A 22,020-nucleotide genomic window follows, 5' to 3' on the forward strand; every position below is an offset into this window, starting at 1 on the left:
AGAAGTAAGTTCTCCATCTCTCTGTGCAGAAGTACAATAATACAATTTTTACAATCTTTAAGTTATTCAAAACCATAGAGACCCACAGGGAAAAGTAATCCCTGCTCAGGTTATAGGACACCTGCACAGCACACAGGCTGTGAGCAAACAGAAATGAGAAGATTTCACTTGCAGTTTAGTTCTTATATTTGAGTAACGCTCCTCTTTACCATTGTAATCCTTCCTTCTTCCCTTTTTGCAACCACCAGAAAAGCTGAATGTCTGTTGCACAGAAAACAAGGAGATAAGCTATTCTAGCAAATAATTCAGTGCCACCAACTGGTCCAACACAAATGCACCTTGCGTTATTCTCACAACAAACTTTGGTCAAAGCCAACGTTTTGAGCATACAGGTGTAAGTGCGATGGCAAAGGCAGCATCACCGAGCAACACAAGTCACAACTCAACTCAGAGTTGTCATAGAGACAGATCAGCATCCCAGAGTGTTCTCATTTTAAATATGCACAAGAAATCCTTTTTAACTCGTCTTCTTGTAGGCATCTGTCCTTGTGATTCATTTATAAACTGCAGAGGCCAAAAAAAGAACCATTTATCAGCAGGTCTCCTCTAGGCAGGCTTGAGCGGAGGAGCTTTTGTGCTAACTTGATGGCTTTTTTGAAAGCAAATTTCTATCTGTTTCTCTGGCTAGCATTTCTAAACACTGTGGTTTGGGGAACTGATCCAGTTTCAAAGTAACCTAGCCAGGAAAAAAAAGAAAGAAAAAGAAAAAGAAAAAGAAAAGAAAAACAAAAAGGGGRAAAAAAAAAAGGTTGTGGGGAGCGTTCACTTTGGTCTTTAAACCAGGTCAGATTCYTGTTCCAGTTCACAGTGTGGGTGCACCAAGAGCTGTGACGGGACAGCACGGGGGTGACATTTCACAGTACAGAGACAGAAAGGAGTGGCTGGGGCCCGAGCAATGCTGTGAATTACTGCATAAGGCATCTCTTGCTTTGACACCTAAAAGCTGCATCTCCAAACAAGAAGRAAAAGAAATATATTAATCTCTGTCTGTGTAGACAAAGTTTTATAAGCTCCTTAGTTGCTAAAGGTACAAGGACTTGAAAACTTTAAAGCTCAGCGCTCAGCTGCCTCCTGGAGCTAGGAAGCTGACAGGCAGCACAGGAAGCTGTTTCTAGTGAAAAAGCTTCAGAATGAGGCTATAAGGACAGCAAGTCCTCATGGATGACAGATACATGTCACGAGTTACATAGACCRTCCTCAGACTCAAGATCCGATGGAGCAAGATTTCCCTCCTACAGACCCCTGTACAGGGATGAAAGGGACTGGGGGAAAAAGGAGCAGCAGGAACACCTGCAGCCACAGCCAGGACTGAACTGAGGCAGGAATTCAAAATTACACAGSTTCAGAGAGACACATACATAGTGATAAAAACCCCCAAATTCAAAGGCTATTTTAGCTTTCAAGACCCTGCGCTGTCGGATTTGTCCCAAGTTCTTCTGTGTCATTCAGATCTGTAATTCTCAACTTAYCCAAAAAATATTCTTCATGTTTAGCAAAAGAGATTTCTGTTTCTAAAACTCCTGCTAAAAGATAAAGCTCTAGGCAAGCAGATGCTGCTCGGACACTAGGTTATAAAAATACAGCAGTGACATTTCAACAGGAAGCATTCCCAGCCCCACAGCACATCCAGCCTGATACTGCTGCATCTTACTGAAGCCATATTATGTTGGGTGCAAGGAGTTGTCTGGCCAACTAGTATTTGGGCTATTACAATATATGCCCATAAATGGCTTCAACTAAGAGATGTCCTTAGCTTTTGACAATCAATCCTAAATAATATTGGTGCTGTGGCGGAGATAAGTAGCATTCCAAAGGAAAAGCTGAGGAAGGGAACCAGCCCAAGGCCACCATGGTCAATGGCAAAGCAGGAAGGGAGATTCTTCCCCTAGTCATTTATTTTCTTAATAYTAATAGGACGAACAAGAGCACGTCACACTGACAAATGGCACAACAGAAGTGAGAAAAGAGTTAAGGCTGTTCAATCAGGAGTGGCCCCAAGGTAGAACTCAAACGTAATTTATAGGAAGAGGGCTCACATCCCTTGGAAAAAGAAATGCAGGAGTCATCCATGTTGAGCCACCCTCTCCCTTAATACTGAGAGATGATCATTTCCTTCACTCACATGTTTATTTGGAATCTGATAATTCATTGCCCCTAGTTTCCTGCTGGAGTTTGTCTTCCATTGTTCAGGATTTACATTACTCAACGGGAAATCAGTGAGAGGTCCAGCGATTAGAAAGGTGTGTTTCCCATTTGGGCCCACCCTTGCTCGCTCACTCAGGGCTGGAAATCAGACCCAGTGGCAAAACTGCTTCCATGGGAACTGGAGGAAGTGGGAGAACAAAGGCAGAAGGACTAATCTCATTCTGTGAAAAGTTACAGATTGCTTTGTCCTGCCATACATGCTGGACATGTCCACTTGCAGGCCCCACACATTCTGGTTGTATTTAGACCTTACAGTAACTGCTTTCTGCRTATACTGGGGAACTGTGTGGTTTATCACAATGCAACTACCAAGGYAGTAGAAAAGAAAAAAAAAAGCACAGTGAAAGTGTCCTTTGAATTAAAATATTCTTCCTTCTTAAAGCCCATTACTTTCATTCTGATATTCTTGCTAGAGGAGAGAGATTCTGCATAGCGCAAAATGCTACTGGTGAAATATAATTCAGTTTGTTCTGTCTGCTCGGCTTTGATCAAAGTCAGCCGTTTCCCCTGCTCTTAGCAGTGGGTTTTAACCTAGATCTCAGATATGATGCTCCAATGGGTTCTCTTTAACTGCACAAGGCAAATCAAAACACTACTAATCTTTCACAGGGTATCACCGGAACAGGATGCTTCCCTGGCCAAATCCTCCCATTTAAAATGTCACAAGTGTTCTAAAACTTACCCTCCCTGAGTTTGGTTTGATAACAGGTACTAAACTTGGGCACATACGGTGACTGCTCAGCACAACACTAAGTGAGCCTTGTGTCATGTAGCTGGTGACTAGCTTGGAGCACAGCTCCCAGTTACCCTGGGTAGTTCCAATCTGGATATCTCGAAGGCCTTAAGTTCATCACTCTAAAGGAAAAGACTGTCCTTTATATCCCTCTAGCATTCAGTCTGAGAATGAAAGCCCAGCTTACTAGCCMTTATATGATAAATCTCAAACAGGGAAGCCTCTGCTCCAAAAGAGGTTTAAGCAAATTCTGCAATTGTTCAATGCAGAAGTCTGACTTTCAAAAATTATTTGAATAAAATTTTAAGAATAGCCTACTTCCTTTGAGCAAGGAGGACCTTGAGCAAATGCCCTTGTCCCAGGTTCACTGATATGTGCCAAACCAGTCCTTAAAGTCCTCCAACAACAGATGCAGGCAAGCTAGCCTTAGGCACTACAATTCTTGCATCAGAGAGCTTATCCTAAAGTACAGGCTGCATCTCCTCCACTGAAATTCAAGACAGATGTCTCATCCTGTCCACCTTAGATATGGGGAACAACACATTGCCTCCTCTTCACAGCAACTTCTCCAGACTAAGTCATTTGCTCAGGCAGGGAGGGTCACAGATTATAGACATTCGTTGCTTGTGTTGCTTTGCATAAAATCTCTACAATTAGACCACATTTTCCTGGAATCGGAGATGATGCTACAGCATTGAGTAAAATCGAAGTATTACAACATACCTCTTAAGTACAACAGTCCTGTTTATACATCTCGGTATGCTTTCTTTCTAAGTTGTATCATGATGTTGACTCACGCTCATTTTGCAACATGAAACAATAGCGCTTTCTTTACATTAAGAAAGAGAGAGGACTCTGTTTCCTGGTCTGGATGGTACTGTGTTCTATGAATTACAGGAACCTCCTACCCACAAACCGTCAGAGGCAACCCCACAGCAGCTAAGTCTGAAAGGCAGAAGTATTTTTGCCGTGGTAATCCAAAATATCTCAATCTACTTGTAAAATAGAAATGACACAGAGCTCAGAAAGCTGATACAAGATTATTTAAACTGCCCCAGAAAGAAAATCTCCTCACTTGAWTTTTTTCTCTGAAACACACCCAACACCTATAAATATTAGCTTGGATAACATTTTAGTTATTTTCCCTGCCCAGAGAACTGCTATGAAAGCTGTGGAAAACGTGACTATTGCAAACACAGGAATGAATGTGGAGGAAGAGCTTTTTGCAGTGACATGTGCACTAAGGATATCTGAAGTGCTTGATAATGAATTACACTGTCATCATTTGTTTTATTGTGCAAGTTACTTACCCAGTCCACTAGAGCCTTAGGATTTTGAAAAATGTTAGAAGATAGATCACTCCCTACAAAACAGGAACTTTTTCCTTTTGATTCTACTTTACATAGTGCTTTAGGTACACAATTTGCTGCTATTTTTAATAAAACGTCGCCACACAAACCTGCCTTTCTATTCCAATCAGACTTTCCCCTTTGAGTTTTTAGATTGATCAGGAAATTCTTGAGGAGTTTAACATGAAATTGCTTCAGTACAGAGGAGTGGGAGCCCCTTAAAGATGCTGGATTACCCACCTGGTCTAAGCGCAGAGCGCCATCGACAAAACGCTGTTTGCGGAGATGTTGGGCAATTCGGTGCAGATTCAGCACAGCATGCTGAATCTCATCTATTGAGTGTTGAGGGGAAACAGGAGGCAGTTCTTCAGGCGAGAACACCTTCCCAGGGCTTTCAATCATACTCTGTGCATGGTCGTAGCTTAGCTTCACACAGGAGCAGATGACTGTYCGCCCAAACCATTCATCAAGGATCTGCAAAATTGGAAAACGTAAATAGATCTGAGGACTTACTCTTCCAGTACATAAAAGCTCAGGAAGTTCTACAAACACTCGAATGAATGACACCAGACCTCATGACTGACTGATCTCCAAGTGAAGATCTTCTCAGGCTCAGGCCATCAGAAGGTATTTGCCCATAAAGGYTCTCTAGTTTCTAGTAATGTGCATGTGCACAATAAAGTCTTTCCTTTGTATGGGACACTGCTTGGATCTCCCTCCTCTACCTGATTTCCCTTCTTCTTAAGGCTCAAAAAAACTGCAGCCCATCTGGAGGTTTAACTCAGTCAGTTGATTCAAAAGTTAGCAGGGTGTAAGAGCACAGACAGATACATGCACATACAAAGGAGGCTCTTATATCTAAAACACAGCAGATTGCATTTGCCCTCTTCAGTTCAACTCTAACCTGAACAGCACGTGACGATGGCCCTAAAACGCTCCATCTTCAAGTCACAGCCTGTTAGAAGCATACCAGGGAGAAAGCTGCAGGGACCCCAATGTCTGACTAGTGCTTGTGAAAGTGCCTCAGTAGGGCTTTGGTGGGCCTGGAGGAGAGATGGCCTGTCCCTGACCCCCTTGTTTCTCTGTTAATGCCTGTGGTGGTCTTAGGCCCAAACTCAATCCAGAAGAATGTTCTGATAGCTTGCAAATTCTTCTGGAGTCCAGAGGAAAATCATTTATAAACCCACATAAAATCATTTTATTTTAAACCAATTAAACTGGAAGCCACTCTCATTTTAAACTGTAACAGAATACCAATATAGAATTGGTAATTCAGAATTACTCCTTTAAAGCAGAAAAAAGTATCTGTTTTCAGGTGAGGTATGTAAGATAGCCCAAAAGCTCATCATGCCAGGAAGAAAGCACAGAGGGACAAAGGGCAAAAGGCTCTGCAGAAAAGTCAAGAGCACTGGCACAAGGGCTCTGGAGAGGGGAGCAGTCTGCAATAAACCATTCAAAGCACAAATGCTTAGAGAACGAATGGAGAATTGTAATTCCGCCTTGGCTACGAGTGCCACCTTGCCCCTTTGTCGGCACAACAGGACATGCTAAATTCTGCRAGTGAGGGTGCCTGGGGAGAGCAATCAGCTCTAACACAGACTCCTYGAGGACATTGCTTCAGAAAAGCAAATCCTCCTTTTAACAGGAAAGGATGGATCTCGATACCTGTGCTGTTCCCCTCCTCTGTGCCCCACAGAATACATGTGCAGCATAACTCAGCAGCTCAGAGCTTTGAAAGTTGCAGGACATTTRATCTCACTTCCGATTAGAAACCATCCTGATAGCTAAGTTGCAGCAAGTGATAGTTTGTGATGTAAAGTGCTCAGACCCGAAGCTCATAGTTATTCTGCATGTGTCCTTATATCTAAATACATGGAGAAAGAAAGGAAGAGAGTCACGAAGCTGAATGGAGAAATGCTGTGGTGAAGCTGGCAGCACCAACCATGCTCTGCTATATCCTAGTAAGTGTGGTTCAGTTTCCTGTCATGTACTGTGGATCCACTTCTGCTAGGTCAGTGACATCTGATGAAATCTGCCAGGCCCCAAAATTCATGATCTAAAACARGGGAGATCTCTGAAATGGAAGAGGGTGCACTGCCCTTTAAACAATTCACTTCTAGCAAGTCAAAGACTATTAGTTGGTTGATAATAGATGCTTCAGACCTCAGGAAGGCATGAATAGTACTCAGACCCCCAAAAGATGTTGTGCTTTGTTGAGATGATCTGCAAGCAAGGCTGAGCAACCTTCACTTGAGCTGAGCATTTCTACAGACCTTCCATTTGTAATAGGCAGCTCTTTCAACTTACTGTTTAAATGTTTCAGATGCTGCTTCTATTTCCCAGCTATCCCTCCATCTCCAGTAATTAATTTCTGCATTCAAATGAGGTCATTATCAATGCTGGTTCTCACTATTATATGATCTCAAGCTAAGTATTTTGTGTTTGAAAAGTACCATCATCTTGTTTATAACATAGGTGACCTAATTCCATTGATGGAGCATCTGTGTTGAAAAGGGTTAAGAACTGGCTGCAAACCARAAGAGTAATTCCCAGAAGGTGCATTTTTTCCAACACCAGGGTTAGCTCTGAAGCCAGGTCTGAGGCCATGGAGCTTTCTGCCACTGGCTTCTAAGAGCACTCTCTGTCCCTTGCAGGAGGCAATGGACCGGATTTCCACTTTGCTGTCTAAACTTGAAGCTTTCAACAAAATCTCATTTTTCTGCTTGTCTAGAAGAGGCCAAATATTTCAGAGCTCCGCTCACTTCCTTGTAAGATGAGAGATGCAGCGTTTTCAGCCCCAGGAATATAATTAGAACATCAAATCTCAGGCTGGCTACATTCAGGGCAAAGCATCAGGACAAGCAGCCCAAGAGTAGCAGATGTTAAACTTCCTTTACTTCTTTATTTCCTCAGTGACTTTTTCTGTTCTTGGTCTTTCGAAGGCAACCAAGCAGCGTGACGCAAAGCGCTCAATTTCCAKTCCAGTGACAGCTCTGACAAGTATAAAACAGACAGTGACAATCCTGTGAGAGGTCTCTTACTAACATACTCACTAAACCGCTTGTCACCAAGGTTGCCTGGATGCATTACATACACTTCACACAGACAAAAGAATGGAGTTTTGGATGCATCTTGCCCYGTGCAGTCCAGTAACCCCTGTGTGCCAGTGAACAGAGCTGCCAGACTCAGGCTCGCAAGGGCAGGCGAAGTTAACTCTACCTTAGGTCCAAGTATTTCCTGGAAATGTCCTCCATTTCTGCCATCAGCGGTCATTCAAGCAGGCTTTGGGTAACCGCAGCCTTGTGCCCCTGGTTTGGAAACCCCTCTAGAGGAATGGCCAAGCTCTMCTTCTGTGGAGAAAGCCACAAGTGCAAGACTGGCTGGCCAACACACCAGCAGCTGATGGATTGGCAAAGGAGGAGGARCACTCGGGGGTTCAGAGCAGGCACAGGGAGATTCCATGCAGCAGCCTGCCAGGCAGGTCTGCAAGGTCTCCCCCACCAGAGCAAACAGATACCAGACAGAGCTCTTGTATCTGAGGCACTTCTAGCATTACATTAAGGTTTTCCTCCCCGCCTCTGGTTGCTTTTGAGGAAAAGCTGGAACCCCCGGCACATTGTGTGATGGAAAACACCATGCCTCAGCTGAAACCCTTCTATCAGCAGTGTGCCAGTGGTACAAGTATTTTTGAGGGTGCAACATAGCTATGCAYGGTGCTGAGGTTTCTCTCCAAGCAGCCAGTGGCTCTATCAGATCCTGGCTGACAATAACAGTTTTGAGCCTGGGACATACATTGCCTGTAGAGGTTATTTCAGACTGAAGCAATTTCTCTTCCACACTGATGGAAGGAACCAGCAGGGATATGCTTCAAACATCAGAAGACAATAACTTAAAAAGAAAATTGCATTGCTTGTTTTCAAATAACCTTTTCTTGACTGCATCTGAACAAGAACATGCTGCTTTGCTCCTACAAACATGCAGCTCAGCTTCTGAAGAATAGCACAGATACAACAGTATGGTTAACGCCTCTGCCTTTGGAAAGGCATCTTGGACACAGCATGTCATACCATCCCACCAGAGAGTCCCTGGAGCTGTGTGGAAAGCTGCTCAGACAACAGCGTTACACTTATGGAAAACTAGGAGATACAAACTCCAGAAAGCAAAAGCAGAAAAAAACAGGAAAGTGCTTGTCTCCCAAAGGGCTGAGTCTGCCATTATTTTTCTTAAGGAAACTAGAAATAAAAACCCGAACAACTTATCAATAGTCACATTCAAGTGAGGAATCTCAATGGCTTTTCCTTGTGAGATGCATTAGCTAGAGATTTATTCGCCTTGGAAGAGTAATAATGGGAGCCCAGAGCAGCATTCACCTCTAGGAGTGCTGTCAAGGCTCTGMTTTCAAGCTCAAGGTTAGGATACTGCTTTGTACAAACTGCACAATCAACTGCTCCTTGGCCTTGCGTCCCCCACGCTACGAGACGCCCTGTCCTGAAGGTCAGCACTCCCCTAGCAAACCCACAAACGGCTGAAGCACAAAGGTAGCACRGGACAGGTGCAGGGGCCTTTGGCTCATCTCCCTTTCACCCAGCAGAGCATGTGATCCTGTTTACACTGAGCCTAGGTTGTAGTAACACCTAGAGACACAGGAGACAGATATTCTGCCCCTACTCAAAGATAAGCTCTTATAAGAATGCCCCGTTGGCCAAAAGCACTACAGCGACCTTTGCTCTTGGAAGAAGTCAATTCTTCTCTGTCCCTTGACTCGTATTCAGATTGAGTGACTAACACTGCAGTCCTGAGAAAGGCCTCCCAGGAGAAACCSGTTTGTTAAGACAGTCTGCTTTCCAAGGGGCAGCGCGGTCATGTCCCAGACCTCTCCTGCTGCATAGATCAGCTCCCTGAGCAGGCATAAGGGAGATGCTGCAATATCTCTACCTTCTTTCTGGCCAGACAGGGTGGGTCTGAACAGCTGTTTGAAAAGCAAATAATATATATATTCCAGGGGATCAGGGACAAGATTCAATTGAAAGCTTATTTTAATTAAGAGTTGACTATTAACTGTTCAAAGACCACTTAGAGTCCATGAAGACCCTCTATTTGAAAGGTCCCAATGGCAATCACGCTGTCACTAAAGGAAGTGGAACAGTTTCTACAATGAACAAATAAAACCCACCTCAGTGGCCAGATCTGGGACTTCCTGGAGAAATGAAGAATAGATACAAGGCTACAACTACATTTTCTTAAAACACAAAACAAGATTCAGCCTCCTTTGGAGCAGCACAGACAATTATAAAGTAGTAAAGTTAACCTTCATGAAAAATTATCAAATCAACACAAGAAATACTCTCCAAGTACCTGTATATGTGCACAACACTAGTAAAAAAACACATCTGAAGTACAAAAAGTGCACTTGGAATAGACACAGTTTCCCAGAGTCCTCTGAGACAGGCAGTCTTTAGTCATCCTAGATTGAGGTGACCCTATGGTCACCAAAAATTGTTAGGGTTACCAGAGGTGTAGGCAAGGAACAGGTAGAGAAACCAAGGCCTCAGGACAGCTGGCAGGTAGATGAAGACAGCTTGCTGCACTGACGGAGAGTTCCCAAACTGCTCCCTGGGAACAACACTCCGAAGAACTGTTTTGTGTAGACATGGAGGCAAAACACATGCAGAGGATAGAGCTGTATCTTTGCTAAAGAACTACTGCGCTTTATTTCCATCGATGTAATTTGCAGCTCTAAAGAAGAATAAAATCTGTTCAGAGAGGCCACAGAGGTATACTGCCCTCATCCACTGCACTGCATAAATGCTTGTGAGCACAAGGCAGGGTTGGAACAGGGGAAATTGCAGCCCTGAAATATTAGCAGTGAACTGCTGCTGGAGATGTGACATTACATGGATCAATGATATGGCAAGGAGCAGGTTATTCCCCATTCCTGAGATTCATATACATATTTTTCCTTTCCCCAGCATGTTTTGAAATTACTCCAGTTACCAGCTCCATGATATCTCATCAGTAAGACACGATACAGGGACACTCCTACATCTGTCATTACTGCTCACCAATAAATTCTTTGCTATCCACCTGAGTGTTATGGGGTGGCATTTTTACCACTGTTTGCAAGAATAGGGCCTGGCCACTGAGGAAGGACTGATTAGCAGGATGGCCAGCCACCACTTGAGTTACCTTGCCTTCTGGAGTCACCTTCCACATCACAGAGAACGTCAGCCTATCTCGCATGGGATTGAGACTGCACAACTCCTCACAGAGCAGCTTGGGAAGCATCGGGATCACCTGGAAGAGAAGAGAGTCCTAGTGAGACACAGGCTTTTAGAGAAGACCTCTCTGTGGCCAAGCTTCCCTGGCTTGTTGATAAGAGAGAGGCAGAGCAATGTACATAAGAAGAAAATGTGTTAAACATTGAAGGTCACATTCCCTATGGCAAGGGTGGCTATTCTGTGGCTTTGGGACCCATCACCCATGCCAGAGCTTCATCACATGATGAACACATACCAGCACAGAACGGGTAAGTAACCCAAATCCTCTGCAATGAGAGGAAGCAAGACGCTGCTGAGGCCACCAACACACAGATCAGCCCTGGCTCCCCTCCAAAGGATACAGAAGGAGCTGTTGTCATCTCCTGCCTGTGCATCATTCCCAGCACTTCCCTTTGAGCTATGGGGTAAGCATCCGGCAGGTCTCAGCTATGCAAACACTTTGCTCTGCAGCTTTTAAGACCAGGAAAATTGCTCTGTGTTCTCCACTGCTTTCTCGTTACCATTTTGACATTGGGAGGAATGGGAAAGGCTGAGCAAATTGGGAAATGACATTGAAGGAATGCAGTCTTAGCAGATGGGAGCCTGGATTTGGGAACTGTGTTCCCTGCTTTGGCACTGAAGACAGTGCAGMCAGGTACGTAAGGCAATTTCAGTCTGCTCCCTGCAAAGCCTATATCAAACTTCTCTCCTGAGGCCTGGTGCATGGCTTTAATAAAGATTGAGCCATACTTTGTAGCATAGAGACAGGAATGCGTAGATGTCAGTGAGATAACTAAAAAGCATCTGTTTTATGACTATTCAAAATGGTGTTTGCAAACACAGGGAGAACAATTACTACTTTACTATGCTCAGTTCTGACTGAAGAAAATATCCCTGTACATGTGAGCCAACAGAAGCTTTTGGCAGCAATTTTCAACCTGGGCCACTATTCCTTACAATTAACCAATATCTCTGCTTCTGAGCACTGAATTACCAAACTACATATTGCTCACCTGACTACAGCAATAGAGCAAAAGCTTGGAGCACATTCACTCTAGAGCAAAGATGAGTATATCCAAGTGTTTCTACCTTCTCTGTGTTATTTCCCAGGTGAAGTTTGCAGTAAGGATAATATTTAGCAGCCATTTAGTGAAGGAAATCTGATTATTTAAAGTTTCACATTCTTATTTCCCTTCTCATTACCAACTTTTCTGAAGAAGCAGTAAGTGCTCTCAAAGAACTATATTGTTCTTGTTTACTCTGAGCAGTAACATGGATTGGTGCTTTCCAGAAAAACACCGAAAGAAATGTTCTACTTAGCTGAGCTTGCCCTCAAAACATTTTAGCTATCTAATCTAGTTTTCATTTTCGATTGTTTGGCCATGCCACCAATATATGAATAAACATAGGAACAGCAGCAAATCAACCTGGATGCAAAACTCAGCTCTTCCAAACTCTGTGACACCATTTGGTGACTTCAGAGATAACATTTTCGATCTGGAAGCCAGAGGAATGACAATATAGCAAAATAGCAAGGAAAAAAAAAAGTTTCAGGTGTCCCTTTTCTCCTCAAGTCCACACGCTTCATATTTACCTCTCAYTTTGAAGGAAAGACTCTTAAAATATTTAATCACATTTGTGGTTTGGCACCAGACTGTGGCTATAAATCCATTCTAATTGCRCTGCACATTAATGCCAAAATGTTAACTGTGCAGTCTCGGACAGTCAAGGAGCCGCTTTCAACATGAATCAGCAGCACTGGTTCAACTGGAAGGTCACAAGGGCGCAGATTATGATAAGCTGTTTCCCGCAACACAAAGGCCGTCAACTCTGTTATTCCAGTTGTGAAAAGTACATTAACAATACTAATACATTCATAATTCACAGATACAGTACGTGAGGTCTGCCATGCCGCCTGGAAAGGCCCATACCATAGGGTTATAAATTTAGAATGAGCGGTGCCAACCCATGCCAGAAAGGAGAGAAAATAGCATTCAGCGAATATGCATTATAGACTATCGGAAATCCCTGCCGACCTAAGGTCTCCCACGACCGCTACGAGACCCCAGAGTTCAGGTCAAAGTGAACTAAGTGCTACTAATTTAACAAAAGCCTCAAAACAGTGTTCCATCATTGTTTTTTCAATTCACATTCATAATACTTTATACTTACTGAATACGTCTGCATCATAGCACGTCCTCTTTCCTTCCATGTCTCCTGAAGCACTAACAGTCTACTAGAAAAACACCTATGTGAAATATGGAAGCCCATCCACAAAGACGAGTTCAGACAAAACCACAGGATGTTTGGTTTAAGTGTACTTGAGCAGAATTATCATCTGATTCAAGAGGCTATAATTCTATGGAAGGGGTCTCAACGATGTGAAATGCAAGTAAAGCTTTAATTCAGATTRTAATTACAGCACTAAACTCACCAAGCAATTAGCTGTAACGAACCTATTGTTAAATAGGGAGATATCATTCCCATGTTACCCTTATTTTACAGGAGAGAAACTTCAGGCAAAGCAACTTAATCCAAGCCACAGAAGAAGTCTCACAGGACAGAAAGAATTCAACCAACCTTTTTCTGGGCTCAGCAAATACATATGTAACATAAGACAATGTGACCTTACGTTGAAGGTATTTCAGTTTTATCAACCTTACTGAATTAAGAGACCTGTTTTCAACATCATGGCAGTCCTGGCTAACTGCCTCCATCTGCTTTAACACTAGGACTTCTCTTCATGCTCTACATGTAGAATAAACCAACTCTTACAAAGCACAGAGGTTTCTAATGCAAAGATGCTCATTTCCTCTTATGGTCTGGCCATTAACGTGATACAGTCACAGGCTGAGAGGATTCTTAATAGTTGCAAGCACAGCATTTAACATACAAAGATGTCACAAACATGTCAAATGTGGGAGCGGGATGTTTTAAGAGCTGTCTCAGGGGCTGCCCAGAAAGAACTTCTGCAATAGGATTATCATCGTTTCTTTCTGAAGGAGCTGACAGATGAGAGGAGATTTCCCCAAGTACATCTTTAATGCTCATGGAAGATTTGCAAAATATCAGGGCTGCAAAGCATCATCTCAAATAAGCCAGAGGCTGCCTCGCATCTTTTAAATGCTTTGCCCTTAGAGTGTCTGCCAGCTGCCCTGTGGACYGCCACAGCATACAGAAGTCCAGCTGGCTGAAATGATGCTAAAGAACACTACCTCCAATGTGATCTGGTTTCCTTAGCAAATAGTTTAACACGTGCCTATGGATGGGGATCACATCATTCACATTGACTTAACTGTAGCAGGAAATAAATTCACCTCTGCTTACATAGGGATCATAAAGCTGGAAAAAGAAAGTATGTAAATGCAGTTGAATCTAGAAATGTATGTGGAGAGATCCAGCAGGGCTGGGGGAAAACCCTTCTGAAACACAGAAAGAAAGAGACCTAGAGCCCCCAGGAAACCCTCCCTAACGAGTGTACTATAGGAACCAGACCTGAAGACAGACTTGTGTGGTGAGAGTTTGGCTGTTTCCCCCCCGCCTCTATCAATCAGACTAATTAAAGATATCCTCTCTCCCAGCAAGCCTCCTCTAGCAGGACCCAAGCAATAGCAGAAAGGGCACACAGTGCTCAGCGTTGCGGACCTGCATTTCAAATCAAATTCCAGGGAGAGGATTTCCCTCTCCATTTTTCCAAGTGATACACATGAAACCTCCTTAGGCCCAGTACTACTCTATGTGACTCGGGATTTAGTGCTCCAGCACTGACGGACAAACCCCCTTCCACGGTACTTGCTCTTTGCAGGCAGCCACACAGCCCGTCACACCAAAGAGCAGGGCAGCAAGGGGACACCAAAGTAAAAGAAAGCACTGCTAGGATGGGGGGAGCTGGTTCCTACAAACTGTCTTTTTATATCAAGCACGTGGGCCTGTTAACATGGCTTGCCACAGTTTAACAGCTGGCTCCTTTGCATGGTGGATTCGCTTTGGCCGGGGGAATATCTAACCCCCTGCAGGCGACAGCCCCTTGTTGTTTTACCTCTTAGGCTAATACACTGCTTCCAGAATCCAAGTGCTAGTTTCCAGTCTAGTGCTCAYTCCTACAGAGCCGGGCAGTGGGAGGGAGCATACACATGCCGGGATGATAAAACTCCCCGTTCCCTTTAAAATGAGAAACATCTGCTGTAGCCACGAGTGACTCACTGGCCAAGTTCAGAGCAGGTTATTAGCCAGGGCAGCTCCGTAATCAATGGACTTGCTGTAGTAGCTTTTCAAGGAACTGGGGGAGAAAAAGCAGTCAAGACAACGGGGAAAACAGGGAACAAACTCTGGTTCTGAACAACCCCTGGCATTTTCACAAAATCACGCAGACAGTTTTGTTCCCATCAAACAGTCCCACTCTGCTGGCTCTCTGCTCAGGCTGCCTGCGCACTCTCGGGCCAGGCTGGCTACGACCACTGCTGACTTCCAGAGGTGACCCCTTCTCCCACCGCCGATCCACTGGAGAGGGACTGTATTAACTGTCTGAGAGTTTCCACCAGCTGCTCTCCCCAGAGCTGGGAGGAGGACGTCGCGGTCTAACAATGGCGAGCGCTCAGCAAGCCTCTTGCTTATACACTAAAAGACACTCAAAGGAAATAGGCAATTTGTTTATGAGCCAAGGTTTCTGCTTGAAAGTTGTATCAACACTTCCATGAATTCAGATTTCGAGCAACTCTTTGTTACTCAGCCCGAGATTATCAAAATATCAACACCCTGACAACCTGCTGGTGTCAAAAGTGAATGTCTCAAAGTCCTTGGACTCAACGTGAAGATAGGCTTACAATCCCAATCTTTGATCTCTGGTATAAAATAGTACCAATAAAATATTATAGGGATTTATGGCTGACCTCTCACTTGAGCTGCTTCACACCTAAAATAACACTAGAAGATGTGCCAAAAGAGAGGAAACTGTTTAGGTTTTCTTGCTTCTTAAAACCTGATACACTCTTATTTCTAAAACTTTTGACTTTTATTAAATAGACCGCTAGTCATTACACAATAACTCCCCTTCTGGATAGTTGGTGCAGGAAAATTAAATATGTGGCTTTATTTAACTTCTCTGGGAGGATTAGCATGGTGCTAACCCCTAGCAGAATCACAGCTGTCTTAGGAAACAATTCCATCAAAGCAAAACATATTTTCTACGAGAGTCACACTACCATCTTGTTTCCGAGAGCCTGGCTGCTTTCCTTTGCCCATCCCCTCTCACCTTTTCATCTCTTGCAATTAAAACACTGACCAACACTGTGTTTTCATTACCTAAGCTGGTTTACACTGTTAAAATATATAATCTGCAGGGCAAAAGGGTACAGAAAATACTGATCCTGAATGCATGGCCAAAACAGTTGAAGAGCAATTGAAGATAGTGGGTATGAAAAGCCAACAGAAAACAGACACAACATGGTATCAAACATGTCAATTGACTGGTAGTTCTGGGGGGGAAAAAAGCACTTTAGAACGAAAATTTATTTAGCTTTTAAATTGAACTAAATTTTCAAGAAAAATGTCTCCTTTTATAGCAAAATCTTTTTTCCTCCCTTCAAAAAATCTCCATCTTTGCAAATGACAATATTTTGACAACAAAACACTGCCACCGCATCTTCCAGCTTTGTTGCCCTGCAGTGGTATTCCCCCTGAGCCAGCCCACATCTCCTGTAGTCAGCTATGGCTGTTGAGTCATCGATCAGAGATGGAAGTGCAGCACTGCAGAASCCAAGGGCTTATCACTGGGGAGACTGTAGGATTGGGAAGCTACTGGTGCCAGAGCTGCTGTTTCCATGAGATATGCGTTGCTTCTCATTCCCAGAGAATAGTAAGTCACTGGGAACTGCTGTTTTCCAAAACTCCTCAGTCCCACAYGCAACACCAGTGTGCTGTTGTCCCACTGCCACCGACGGGTGCCTCGGCAATGCTCTCACGGCTATTCCATGTGACCCGTGTGCACACACGGGTAAAAGCCCACCAATTCACAGAGACCTCCTGCAGTTGTGCCTTGCTCATTCTACCCAAACAGATCCCATGGAAAGTTATGTAACAGCTACTAAAGGTTAACAACTTGATATCAGACTATTAATTTGACTTCAACAGTGTAAAATGAATCATTTAAATTCCCTAGGGTTAGTGGAAAGACTGGAGAGGACACAGGAAGCTATTGGAGCATGCATCATTACAAGACCCTCCCCAGACAGCAACCCTGGGAACATTCAGGAAAGGAGAAGAATCAGCACTGATCCTAAGTAGCAAGCAGAATATGTTTATTATACCAAAAACGCCCTGTCATCTGGGGAAGGGCAGTGGAAACAACGTCTTCTGTAGCCTGACAAAATAGGGGTGGGTGGAGAGACAGAATAATCTGCTCCCGTGAGACTGTCTCAATATTCCTCCTCATGCAGCTGATGCTTAAAGCCTACACAGGAATCTGACAGACAAACTTTCYGGCTTCCTTTCATGCACAGTGCCTGCAACATCTGATGAGTGAGGAAGTGTTTCTGCATACTTAACTAAAAAAATTAGRCAAAAAAATCACACACATGAAATCTGGATGTTTCCTTATCTTTTGCTATTTTTCTGATAATGTTAAACCTCAACTTGTTCACTTTCAAAGCTTCAAAGTTGTCTTTAAACTTCCAGAGTTCAGTATTTGTTTCTGTTATGCCAAAGTCTGTACAATTTTAAGTACCTTTTACCTTGCATGATGGAGGAGTAACATTTCTCCAGCATCCAGAATACTCAGGTAGAAGTCTGAGAAATACTGTTGTACCTCAAGATGCTAGCATGGGGAGTTTTACACTATACTCTGCTATATGTCCGCTTCTGGGAGTGATTAGCACAGTACCACTGCACTGGAGAAATAAAACTCTCCACCACTACCACAGCTGCAAACTCCAAGCCCACAACAGCAAAGCAGTGGAACCATCTTGGATCCATCAGGCTTATCTCAGGCTCACCATGTGCAAACACAGCTATATGGCTTTGGGACCTGAACCAGCTSTAGATCAGCAGAGTCTTGTTCATGTGGCCCCACTCCTGACCTAACAAGCCCTGGCATACCCAAGGCCCTACCTGCAGATGCAGAATCACGAGCTGTCGTGAACTGCTGCTTCCTATGGTGTCGTGCTCAAAAGTTCTGAGGTGGTGCACAACKTTGTTAGCTGGGGTGCTTGGCTACATCAATTTGCTCATTTTTGTAGGTCTGCCGCACTAATGGCTAGATTTTGATTGATGACATCTGATAACRACACTTTGTGATGAATTCATGGTAAAGGGGAGACATTGTTCTCAGAAGAACGAAAGAAAGCATGCTTACCTTTTGCACTAGGTAGACACTAGTTGCCCTTTCGCTGGCCATTTTATCCAGTGCTGTTTCTTCCTTGACAAAGTAGCTCACATCCGCGATGTGAACACCCACTTCAAAGTTCCCTGCAATTGCACAAGGATGTTAGTAGACTGCAAATGGAAACGAAGGCATTCAGGGGGCTGGGGAAGAAGGAAGTAAGTGCATCTAGAGGCAAGTTTTCAAARAAAAAGAGGAATAACAATTTTACAATCTTCTGGCAGATCAATTACCAGTGATGTACGAGGTCTGCGAGCTATCCTGGAGCCAGGGGTAGTGAGACAGCAAGGAAAAGGAAAGAAAGTGACAACATGCAATTTTCACAGATCCTCTCCCTTCCTGGTAGGTCTTTATGCTTCTGTGCAGAGATTTCTTTGACTTATTTATTCCATTCAGTTGCTGAYATATTAAATTCTGACACCCCCCCTTCCCACCCCACTGCCAAATACTACCAAAACCCATTTACTCTATGCCTAGACCTCACAAAATTGATACCTCTGACCACCTCTTCCCCCCTGAGATTAAAACTGTGGCCTCTCAGGCCCTACCAGATTCACAGCCACTGTGACTACAAGTTATCTTATCCAGGCAATGCAGGATTTCATTTCCCATGTATGGAGCAGCATACATGCTTTGGGGTCCTCAAAGCTACATTTTTTTCCTATTCCATTCCACAAGACCAAATTAATGCTGGTGACTTGGGAAGTCTTAAATGACTTAGGATTGGGCTGTCTAGAAGCACAGCTTTCTACAAGTAGAATACTCCCACCATTATTCTGCTTTATCTTCAGATTAAGGAAGAGTCCGGTCTAGAAGTAGTTTGATTGAAAAGTTAGGTTAGAGAGAAGAGTACTACTGAGGTTTACTATGAGGTTTTGGCAATAACTTGAATTTGGAAATAATGATCATCCTCAGCTTTGGAAGCAATTATTACGTTTGTCCAAGGAATTCTGGTTTGCTAATCCTCAAAGAACCCTGCTGACCTTTGTTTGCTCTGGAAGGACTAGGCTAGGTTTGAAGTGCTTATTTGTAGACTATTCCTAAGTGCAGTGGCTTCCCAATTATAACATTTGGTTCTTTATAGGAAATCACTAACTTTTCAGTATCTACTAATATGTTTTCTTTCCTCTATTTTTTTAAGATATTGTAATAAAATACAATATTCGTGATAGTGCCATTTGTTTATACACCTTCTTGCAAAGAATAGTATTAAAGCCTTTCTCTAGTGCCTCATGTTTTGGATGGATAAGTTGGTAACAGCTGTAGTCATTACGCAGTGTATCTGCCTGGGTGCCCTTCTGATAGCTAATAGTGCTASATTTCAGCACAGTGGGAATGGAAAGTTACACAGGCAAAGAGGAAGCGTGAGAAGGTTCAAGCTCGTGTTAGGAGAGCCACCCAGCCTACCGTGCCCCCAGCTGGGAGTTCAGTAAGTGAGCAGCAACACGCAGCGTGTGACAGTCTGAATTTCTAACAACGCATCTARCCAGTTTTATTAAGCCATGTTTGCACAGCACTTAGTATGTAAAGTATTATCTTACTTTTGTGCTGCTTTTCTACGCTCCATACAGCAGAGATGTAGAGGCAGCTGAAAAGCACATGAAAGACAGGAGCAGTGGGGTTTAGATTTGTCCACATAAGCTATATTCCACTGAAAGGCCCTGCAGAGAGTAAATATCATGGCAGCAGGGGGAGAGTGCAATAATCCCATTGCACACCAAGGGACAAATTCCACCACTCATTAGAAAGCTGGGAAAAAAAGGCCATGGATTAAATGGTTCACCTCAGAAAGCTGCCTACAGCTGTGTTGTGATATTATCAGATGCCTTGAAAGCTGCTCTACACGGATTAGGCATCCAAGCCTGAAACTACTTAGACAGTAAGTCTTAGACCAACAGTTCAACCAATGGGTTTAATATTACACGTGCTTGAAGCCAACACACTCAGAAGGTAAAAAAAATACCGAATACTTTGAAGTCAATATTGTAATGTATTGACCCTGCAGGCAAATATTGACTAAAGGAAAAGGAGAGGGGGTCATTACATCATGCCTTTAATCGTGCTTTAATTCAATATGTGCACTGTTACATACATGAACTTTTTGTCCTCGTAGAAAATCGACAAACCAAGAAAGATCTCATTGCATGAGATAATAAAACATGGAGTTAGCCAACGAAAACACACTGAGYGGAATTAAATTTCACTCAGGTTTCCCACCAGAGGTTCTAAAAGCCAGGGTCAGCATGAACCCCCTGCTTTTGAACTTTTAATGGAAATTCTATCTAAATATTTTGTTACATACATTGACATAATGCAAACTGGCAGCTCTTGGGTTTGTCTTGCTCAAGTATGAATCACCCCATCTCCCTTGTCCCCCGAAAAACCCTGAAGGTACAGCAYAGTACCGATCTGAATATCAGCCGATCTGAATTTTCTCAAATCATTACTTTTGCTTGTGCTGGACAAAATACCACGGTAATCCTGCACAGAAATACTTGCTTACTGCTCTCTCCTAGTTTATTTGCTAATTAAAATGAAAGAGCTTTGTGGATAGAGAAATACTATTCACTAAGATTCTCTWTCAGGTTCCTGAACGGTTTTTCTAGTCTCATTAGTTTTAACRACAAAGTCACAAAAGGAACATTTTGCATTGCAAGCCTTATGCTATTTCCCAAAGTAAAAAGAAAGGCGTCCTGAATGAAAAGAAAGTTAAATCAGCACTTATTTCTTGAAAAAAGTCTTGTCATAGAGAGCAAAACTTGGGGGAAAGGGTGGACACCACATGGACCACACACCACAATTTGCTACGTAAGGCCTACTCCACCTTCATTTTGGTGAAGAAATCAACCTTTCCAGTAAGTTGAGGCTTCAAGTCTTGGCATGTTGCTCTCCATCTTGATAGACTTAATAGACTCTACGTCTCTTACAGAAAAGACTGCTTTACAAACCACAGCTTTGCTTCACCCCAAATTTAATCTTCTCCTACATAAAAGAAAGCTACATCTGCACAACAACCCTTAAACATATATATAACTACCAGTTTAAGGATATTTTTAAAAAATGACATTCACATAAGAACGTATAGGGGATTAAGTCAGACACTTTATATAGCTGATATTTAAGCAAGACCTGACGTAAAYATCTGTTACAATGAAAAATGCTGAAGGCACTTGGATGGCTTCTTATATTCAATACTGCTGAGATTCATTTCATTCAAAATTATTTCCTCTGAAAGTGGGTGCAACTGTCATCTCGTTCTAACCCTGCCACTGCAAAGCGGCTACGTGGGAAATATTTAGCAACAGGAAACACAGTTTGGAATCAAACAGTGTGCGTTTGATCAGCTGGCTGCATCCTGTCCCTGCAAAYACACAGGCCAGGCCACAGATGTCATACAGGAGAGGGGAGTCTTATTTGAAGTTAATCGACAGCGTTGCAAAACGCAGTAACAAAGGCCCTCAGCAAAGAGGAGCTCTCCAAGTTAGAAACAGGGAAATGGCTGGGCACGCAGCCAGCCAAGCTTCTCCGGGGCTAACACGCTCTGCAAGAGGGACAGGATTTGCAGCTACCATACGGCAAGTGGCCCAGTTCTGCCCAATAGCCCTGCAGCGCTACAGCACACAGAGGGACAATTTGCACTTTGTTCATCATCAAGTCTGTAACCACAGTGGTAGAACAGAATAGCCTGCGTGTTCTCCAAGTTTACAGGAGCCTGGGTCTCGTCACGGAGTTTACCAAATATTAGAGCTACTAACGGCTGGCCTCTCTCCATGTGATGCTGCACAAAGTGCACAGCAGTATTTTTAGATGGTTCAGCTCCTTGATTTGAGGATCTGGTTTGTTTGAACGCGCTCCAGGACGCTGTGTGCCTTAACATCGATAYGATGTTAAAATCGAGCGGGGCACCTTACAGAAGAACAAAGAGCAGGCTGTTTGCTTTTTCCACTTCTTCACTGGTGATCTCATCCTCTACCACAAAACAGTTCAAAGTGGTTTTTTTCCTTCGTTATGAAGAAAAATTAAAAACAAAAAAGGATTAAC

The 22,020-nt window shown here is 43.3% G+C and overlaps 1 protein-coding gene across 3 annotated transcripts in view; it reads right to left on the bottom strand.

Moving 5' to 3' along the window:
• Positions 1-22,020, bottom strand: part of DIS3L2 (DIS3 like 3'-5' exoribonuclease 2) — a 202,211-nt gene that overhangs the window by 64,162 nt on the left and 116,029 nt on the right. For all 3 annotated transcript variants that reach the window (XM_085325058.1, XM_085325059.1, XM_085325060.1), the window contains exons 12-14: positions 17,953-18,065; positions 10,534-10,641; positions 4,588-4,821 (exon numbers count right to left, since the gene is read on the bottom strand). In XM_085325058.1, the coding sequence (XP_085181184.1) occupies positions 4,588-4,821; positions 10,534-10,641; positions 17,953-18,065 (455 nt within the window). The remainder of the gene's footprint in view (positions 1-4,587; positions 4,822-10,533; positions 10,642-17,952; positions 18,066-22,020) is intronic.

Source organism: Rhea americana, unplaced genomic scaffold (genome assembly GCF_003343005.1).
Source record: "Rhea americana isolate MKP2758 unplaced genomic scaffold, rheAme1 scaffold_96, whole genome shotgun sequence".
NCBI lineage: Eukaryota > Metazoa > Chordata > Aves > Rheiformes > Rheidae > Rhea > Rhea americana.